The sequence below is a fragment of the Athene cunicularia genome (assembly GCF_003259725.1).
Source record: "Athene cunicularia isolate RWA chromosome 8 unlocalized genomic scaffold, athCun1 chr8_part1, whole genome shotgun sequence".
Classification (NCBI taxonomy): domain Eukaryota; kingdom Metazoa; phylum Chordata; class Aves; order Strigiformes; family Strigidae; genus Athene; species Athene cunicularia.
The window spans coordinates 6,702,008-6,710,964 of record NW_020799109.1 but is presented as its reverse complement, the minus strand read 5'-3'; the positions used below and the strand labels follow the sequence as shown (position 1 = coordinate 6,710,964).

Here is an 8,957-nt window from a genome sequence, read left to right as displayed (position 1 = left end):
AAATAACTTCCCTGAAGGTAACACAGCAGGACTGCTTGCAGTGTTGACAGTGTCACAGATTCTGATTTTCTCTTCAGCATTTATTAGTAACACTTGTGCTGAGGTGGCTATTGCATCTTTCCAGAATAATACTCCACAAATATTATTAGAATAACATTCCAAGGCTAGTTTTCCATCTTAGTGTTTCTTTCTTGTAAAGAATTGACAGGTCCTTGACATGTAATTATTGTTTGGAGAAATCAGTTTGGGCCACTACCGACATCGTGTGACCTGAATTAAGTCAACAGCTGTTCAGTGCCTTGTCCTCCTCTCCTGTACTGTAGAGATAATACAGTTTTCCTTCTCAGAAGTTTGCAGAAAAGGTTGTTGCAGAGCAATGAGAGTTTCCTGAGCAGGAAGCTCTATAGGAACACGGCGTGCTTTGAGTCGGAGGGGAGCTGAAAGGAAAACAGCTTACTTCTTTCCAGTGTTTTTTGTGAGAATGAAATGCTCAGACTGGGCTATTAAGTGTCAAAGAAGGACTGTCAGAATAGGGAACTTCAAACATAAATTCAGGTCAGCCTCACCTTCAAGTTATGAAATTACATCACATTTTTCTTCGACAGCTTTCTTACCCCAACTCCATATGTAATGGCTCTCTGTGAGCTGAAAAGCGACTCTAGTGCACTTGACCCAGCGAATCACAAGAAATACAAGAGTGCTGTGGGTGACAACTGCTATGTAAACATACGGGGGTTTCATACTTTCTTTCTTCTGTTTTACCAGAAGCTTCTCAGTTGCTAAGAAAAACTCTCCAGGGTATGCTTAAAGCACCGTATTTCAGTTTTGCATAGACAGAATGAGATCTTACAGAGAACTCCCACCACACTCATGCGTATGTCTGCATTACAATTCTGCTGTTCGCAGCTCCCCATCTGAAACCGCCACTCCAAAGTGGCCTTAATTTTACAATTCAGTATCACACAGATTTCTTAGTAGTTGATCTAGGGAAAAAATGATTACAAAAAAGGCTACATTACAAAACCCTATTACTATATTATAAACAAGACTGTAATACAAGGTGTGTATGTAAGTATAAAACGTAATATTTGGGAAGAATATACCACTGGTAGTTGTAACTAGAGTTAGAGTAGAAGGCAATAAAAACAAATCATAAATATGTGATATAGTCTGCAATTAGTAATTAGTGGTTATTGCGTTTGCTTCAAGTGTGGATGCTGAAAAATGGAAGCACTGGGAGGCTACAAATATGGCATACAATATCAGACGTCAAAAATTTGGCACAGAATTGATCATTAAAATCGTAAGAGTCTTGGAGAAATCTGTTTTGTGTGGATTCTGGGCCATATTGTTGATACAGTGTCTGGAAAATCAGAGCAGGATACTAGTGTTTGATACTGAAATAGGTACTGTGGGCTTCATACAATCCTGAATCTGAAACTGTGAGTCTCTGGATTGGGGGTGTCATGGGTGCACACAAATGGCCTAATATCAGCACCTGAACTGAACCCCTGGGTGTCACCCCACCCCAAATTATTATCATAATAATACAACTGGATATACTGAATATTTTCTAATCTGTTTCTTGCTGTGCCATAACTCCTCTTCCTCCCTCTGCCTTCTTACTTCACCCCTGAATAAACCCATCCCTGGGCAGAACCGTATCATTCTGAGGTCTAGTGGAGGACATGCTGGGAAGCGCAAGGGAAGGAGGAATCCTTCCTTTTCCATCTGCCAAAGAAGGAGAAGAGCTGCCTGGGAGAGTTCTTTGCTCTCACGTGAAAAATTGCCAACAGAGTGAATTTCTTTCTGCACTGACCAAAAAGTTTGTACTGTAACAAGGTGTCCCCATCCAATGTTGGGGGAGGTTTTGATACGATCCCAAGAGCAAGATTAAGACACAAACGAGGTCAAATGCCATATACCCAAAATAGGTTCTTATTATTAAAAAAGTGAAGAGGGGTAGCGATGGGATAGAATAGAAAGAAAAAGCCAGAAATAAAGCAAGGATGTGGGATAGGGCTGCAAGAATAGTCACCACCATGGATCCGGCGACGTCCCGTTGGTCCTCAGTCTTCAGTTCTTTGGTGGTGGGTGCACACGGATCTGGCTTCGATGGTGGATGCACACAGATCAGGCCTCAATGGTAGATGCACCAAGGGCAAGATTTTCTGCTGCCTTTTTAAGTTCATCGTACCAGCTGATCAGCATATCTACTCACCTTTAGTTTTTTTTTCTCTGGTCCAACAGGTTTTGTTGCATCCTGTCCAGGGCAGGAACGTTTGCCTCTTATTTCATTATCAGTGCATGCATGGGATCTGGCCTACACAATGGAGCCACAAAGGGCTCCAGGATGGGGCCAGCTCAGTCCATGTCTGCCCCTTTGAGGCTTATGTAAAGAGTCCAGACAATGCAACCACCAAGAAGCGGAGAGTGCATCCTTCAGTACACTCCTGGTTCTCTGGGCGGCACTCCCCAGACCAGTTCACAGGCCACAGCAGCTTCTCTTGGAGGTTTGCACAGACACAAACAAGCTTTGAGACAGCCATAGGACATTTCAGTCTCTCATACAAGAAACACTATCGTTTTGCTTTCCTGGTGTGGCAGTTACACATACAAAGACTCCCAGACCATCCATCTTGTAGCGCAGCTACAAGAACTACCTTCTCACATACGCTGCAGAGAGGAGCTGTTACCAAGAGTTGAACAAAAGGTAAGCAAGCTGCAAACCTGCTTTTATTACAACACAGAAACAGACCCGCAAGTCTGGTTTTCTTTCTACAACATCATGTGGCTGCTTTACCCGACAGCATCTTTTGTTCAGAATTAATCCAAGTGACACTTAACGACACAACGTGATGTGGTGCCAGTGTTTTTTAGATCTCGGTACGAAACCAGAACTTCATTGGTGATCTTTTCACAGCTGCAAGAGGTATCCTGCAGTAAATGCTTTCATCATTTAAAGACATGTATTTATACATCTGTTTAATTAATTAAGAGTGGTCACCATTCCTTCTGAAGTATAGTCTGCTTTATTCTAAATGCTTAGATCAATACAAACAAATGAAAGACAGTGGTTTAGGAGCTGTGAAGCTCAGATAAACTCCTTTATTTCTTAGACAGTCCACTGATCCTGAAGAGACCAAGAGGTCTTCCATATTTCCAAGTATGTTATTATGATCACGTATCGATCACTTTCTTTACGACCTCAGAGGCTTTGGAGAAACAGTTTTCTTCCTAAGAGGACATAAAATTTAGCCTTTGTAGCATCAGATAAAAAGAAAGAGCATGAAGTTATTGGCCTTTTGGTAATCCTCTTGTAATATCAGAGCAAGATGGTTATAAACCAAGATTTGCAGTATAATTTTCACCTCTTAACACATTTTGATTAAATCTACTGAACATAACCTCTAAACTGAGAATAGACTACTATTAATAGAGTCTATAGTCTCTGCTGTAGGCTGCATTAACCACATATAATTTACAAGATGCTGAAATGAGACTGGCTGGTCTTTTTTTGATGCTTTGTTACTTTGGAGGGAAAACAGTCAAATAGGAGAAGGCCTTACCCATCTGATGCATCTGTTACAACATCATCAACATCTGTGTAAAAAAGATATAGATGCGTCCGGAACAGGCAGCAAACTATTCACGGTCAGCCTGAAAACATTTTAAACTGGTTTTGATGGGTTTTTAGAGTAAAAAAAGAGCCTTCTTAATTTGGGTTTGCCTTTTCAACCAGTAGTACAAAATTGGATGATACCTCATAAACTTATCTGTATTAACACACTTGACAGCTTTTATGACAACAGTTCATTTTATATTTAAACTCTGCAGGTCTCTTGAGTTCTCAAGTGCTACAAAAAAACCTCCCCGCAACATGCACTTTATATGTGGCTTTAATTATCTGCAATGTGTGTCACTTCTATTGAGGATGTTCCCAGGGGCTGTGCTGAGTGGCAGTTCCAGGGAGGGATCCCTGACAGCCCTGGTCCTGGTGGGAGAAAGCCTGCTCTAGTGCGGCAGGCTCCTTTGGGCTGAGGAGCTGAACAAGCCACTCAGAGGCAACGAGCATTACAAGCTCAAGAAAAAAGATCAGGGCTTAAAATGTCACCCAATTCTCCAACGCGTTGAGCTACTGTAATTGCTTACTTCTGACCACAAGGCTTCCAGTGTTTTATAACTAGACTGTTAGCACTGCACAGAGCTATGCAGCAGTTACTTACCTTTCCCCAAGTGAAACAAATGCCCAGAACAGTAGCTAGCAAAGAATCAGGCAAAGTGTGTTCCTCTAAAAGAGCTTCACTTTCTTGAACTGCCTTAAAACATTAACTGTGTTAACAGAAAAATTAATCTCACTTTTGTCACCACTATGTGTTTTTCAGGCTGCTGAAAACAAGAGCCATAGCCCTTACACCCACGCTGTACGCAAGAATGTTTTTCATATACTGCCATCTCTCGTTACAGCGTACCCATGTCAGCACCACACTGTGCCACTGGGGTTTTTATTCCAGCAGTAAGCACATCCTTTCCAAGAAGTCTGTCAAAAGTGCTTTAATCCATACATGCTCTGCTTGAGACAGCATGCAATGAGATGCTAAAAACTGTGCTTTCAATTGTGGCAATAGCCAAATTAGTGTTGTTTTGTTCTCCCACTTCATTTACTTCAATAGGAAGTTTGTATCTTTATTCTGACCATAGCCAGAGCATTCATGTTCTAAATCAGCAGTAAATTTACAGCAAAACATACACAGACGTATCACAACTCTGCATATATTTATACACATCAGAATTATAAAGGATCATGTCAGTGCATGAATACATTTACATATACTGCCCTACTTATTTGGACAGCTGTTTCAGAAGATGTATGTTTAGTTACGGTTTGCATATATATAAGCTATGGATTTGAGTCCAAAATCCGATCAGTTAGCACCTTGTTCCATAAATCTGTATTATAAAAAATAGAATGTTTCAGAAGCTGTCAGGAAAGTAAAACAATTTGTGTGTAATTCAACAAGGGGTGATCACCGTGTGTTAGAGAGCAGGGGCACACAGGGCAGTCATGTGACACAGTGACAAACCACTTGGCAAGATGCTAAAACCAACATTCAGGCTAAAGGTATTTAAAACCTGTACACATGCCTTGTCTGAAAGCGTACCTCCAGCCTTAGATACTCACCTGTAATTAAGTAGATCTAGGCCAATTCCTAACACTCTTACTTATTTTCTCCACAATCTGGGGCAGCTCTCTTAAAACTCTACCCCTGTAGCTCATCTGCCCAGCAGAGCTAATTAAGTTTTTTTCTCTCCTGCCCCTGTCCTTCCTGCCTATTTCATCTGCAAGATCTATAGGCAGAGATGTTTCTATGTACATCCTGCCATACAGGCTCATCACTGTTTTGGGCTTGGTATCATATGAACATGACCTAAATGTTTCTATGTCTAAGCTAACCAGGGAAAGGTTCATACTTATAGGGCCTAAAGCAGCATGTCCCCCCTGGATGTGGAATCATTGCAGCCAGCAAGAACCACTGTCCGGGACAACATGCTGCCAGGATGAAAACTTCTCAGAGTTAAAAAAGCCAACAGTGCAAGCAAAGGATGGTATTTCTGTGTCCAGAGAGAGCAAAATAAGCATGGTTTTAAAGCGGAAGTGGTGAGTCTTGTTTACATCATGTGAAAGCAGCTCAGAATCTGTGCTTGTTCTAGCAGGAGGTTAGCTCAGAAAATCTGTGGGCTTCACATTAGTCTCTGAAGAGCGGAAACTTTTACATGGCAGCAAGCTATGCAGCCGGAGCCCAGTACAGAATTACAGTTCCTGGTTATAAATAGCTGCATTGGAGAAAAAAAAAAAAAAGAAGTTAATTTTCAGAACTCTCTGTGTATGATTGCTCTTCAGGTAGTTTGATGCTGTAATGCTTACTTCCACTGATCATGGATTTCTATATTCAAAATACAGGCTATATTCCTATATTCAATAGACTATTCCTATATTCTTATTTCACGTACTATGGAAATCTAGGGGCAATATAACTCCAAAGAAAAACTATGTACAGCCATCTTGAAACTGGCTGTTGACACTGTTCAATACATTTGAAGTAGAATATAAACAAGAACCTTCTTTCACTTGTGTCTCTCAAGATTGTCACATGCAAACCAAAAAAAAGTGACCATACAGTATCAGGGTTTATTTGTCCACTTGACTAATCCTCTTGTTTTCCTCCCAGTTTGCATCTTCTGGTGATTCATTACCCTTACTTATCCAAAATCCACTTTAAATGTAAAATTTAAATTTTAGATCTAGAAATATTAAAATCTCTCAGTTTAAAAAAAGAAAAAAAATTTCTTCCAAGACACTCGTGGTGAGCTTTCTTGATGCTGCCTTTAAGAGTAACAGTAGTTGCATAAATCAATTAACACACTGAAGCTTTCTCAGTGTAGTGAAACTTCAGCAACAGTGATGTTCAAGAAGAGCTTTGAAAGAACTGAGAGGACTTAAACAATCGTTTGGCTCAGATACTTCAACAGAACTTATCTACAGCATTTAGAAGTTAAATGATGACATTAAACTTATAATTTAAACATCAGCAAGATACCAGATTATTAATTCTCCTTGTAACAAGTAATCTCTTCTTTTTTTCCTCCTAGTTACAGGTGCCATTTTGATGAAATGATGACAAAGTAACTGAATCGCCAAATCTAAATACAACCTCATGACAACAATTGTTGATTTCAGCAAATAAACCTACTCAAGCTTCACAAGCCATCCTGGCACAAAGCTGCCTTGCAGCACATCAGCACAGATCTGAATGTCCAAGCTGGGATTACCTTGCAACTGTGAGTGAGTGAGTGAGTGAGTGAGTGAGTGTGTGTGTGTGTGTGTGTGAGAGAATTGGTCTGAGCACAAGCCCTGATACTGAAGTGCTACATGACAAAGTGCCTTTCATACTTGAAACCATGGGCACAATCTTTGAAAAGGCCAGAAGTTTTTCCTTTCCTTAAAGAGGAGGGATCTATGCAATACACTTAAAAACTTCTCTTATTTTAAAATGTAGAAAGGCACAGCAGAGTTGGTCATGTTTGTTACATCCGCAAAAACAGAAGTTTATTTGCATATGCAAGTACAGGATACTTATGAATGAAAACTGTATGCTTACAATTTAAATAACAAGTTCACTTGTCATTTAAAACTGCAGTCTTAGTGACAGTAACCGAGTTTTATTCTCCAAATGTTAAGGAACTTGAGGCTTCTTTCTGTTCTTTATGCAACTGTTTTGCCCTGTTTTTCAAATCCTCTGCCTTAGCATCATTCTTCTCAGTGCCATCTCCCAGTTTGTACATTCGGCTGGCATTGGCACAAGCCCATATGTGACCCAGCTCACACCCTTTCAACGAGTACTTCAAAGCGTGGTTCATGTCCTTAGGGACCCCAGGTGCTCCTTGGAGGTATATTACACTGAGGTTGAAGCAGCTAGGAGCAAAATTGCCATCACAGGCTTTTGTGTAATAGTCTCTAGCGACAACAGGGTCAGGTTTATCATCGTTTACTCTCCCATCTTGGGCCAACAGCCCAACATTATGACATGCATTTACTGACTTCTTCCCACCTTTCTCACATGACTTCATAAAAGAGTTGTAGGCAGCTTTCAAATCTGGGCCAAGTCCACCTGTTGACGAAGAAACCAAAATATTATTGTAAGGACATTCTAAAATACATGGGGGGTCTCTGCTCTGCAGCATGCTTCCCAGTGCTCTTTGAGAAATACAGCATCCCTCACTTTAAATGCTATAGTAAAAATTTAGGACTTCAGACACACTATCATTGTCTCAGTTACAAAGGTTTTCCTAATTTCTTCAAGTCAGGAAACCCTCCTCCACTCCCCAGTAATGACAAGGCTTTATACAGACAGAAAAAAACCCCAAAACAAAACCAACACACAAAACACTCTTTCCACTACTACACCTATCGATTTCTTAAGAGTTTATACTAGGCAAAGTATTCTTTTGACAGTATACCTACATGTACACTGAGATTGCTACTAGTTTTGAACTATAGTAAAAATACAATGTTCCTTATAAATATTGTCATTTGGAAGAAGGCTCACTGGTGTAACTGCTTCCCATTACTCAATTACCCATTAGCCATTAACCGTATCAGCAGATACATTTTGGGCAGAGTTGAGGCCTACTGATATAAGCAGTGTTACCAGTTTGTAAGTTTATTTTTTCCTTACTTTCTCTAAAGAACAGTGAGATGAGAAACAATCCAAATTTTCAGAACAGAACACACAGCAACATTCAGCACTGGATATACTTACGACTTACACACACATAATTATTAAAACTCCAAACACACAGTTAACCTAGAGTTGATTCCTCTGACAGAAGGAAGCGATTTAAGGTTTTCCACCCTTCCCCGGCTTTTATGATGTGACCGTAGAAGGGGCAGGAATGTAGTTCCTCCTTTCAAGGTCAGGAGGAAATGCAGGTGCTCGGCACCTCTGCAAAAGTGAGAGTTGTGTTTCTGCTCAGGCATCAGCCGCCCTTCCCGCCCTGGTGCCCGTACACCGAACAACTCAAGCTGCTGACAGGACCACCGCGTCCTCTGTGTTGCGGGCGAAGAGCCCGCGCCCCCCGCTCCGCCGTGCCAACCACCAGCGGCTCGGGCACGGGCAGCGGCCAGGAGGGGCCTAGGGGCAGCCGAAGCCATGGGAGCAGGAAAGGGAAGCCCGGCGGGGTACCGGGACGGGGGGGACGCAGAGGCAGCCACAGGACTGCCCGGCCCACCTTTGCCGATGGCCTGGTAGGCCCCCAGCTTGTAGCAGCTCTCGCTGTGCCCGTGCGCCTCGCAGTTGTCGCGCAGCACCCGCGCCACCGCCACGAAGTCCTTCCTCACGGCGTCCAGGTAGTCGGCGAGGCGCTGGCAGCCTGCAAGGCACCGGTGAGGGGGGGGG

General features: G+C 41.9%; 1 protein-coding gene across 1 annotated transcript in view; it reads right to left on the bottom strand.

Annotated features, from left to right (window-relative positions):
* Positions 1-7,090: 7,090 nt before the first annotated feature.
* Positions 7,091-8,957, bottom strand: part of LOC113482812 (cytochrome c oxidase assembly factor 7) — a 3,097-nt gene continuing 1,230 nt past the window's right edge. Inside the window, exons 2-3 of the mRNA XM_026853879.1 lie at positions 8,791-8,947; positions 7,091-7,670 (exon numbers count right to left, since the gene is read on the bottom strand). Of these exons, the coding sequence (XP_026709680.1) occupies positions 7,222-7,670; positions 8,791-8,947 (606 nt within the window). The 3' untranslated portion in view covers positions 7,091-7,221. The remainder of the gene's footprint in view (positions 7,671-8,790; positions 8,948-8,957) is intronic.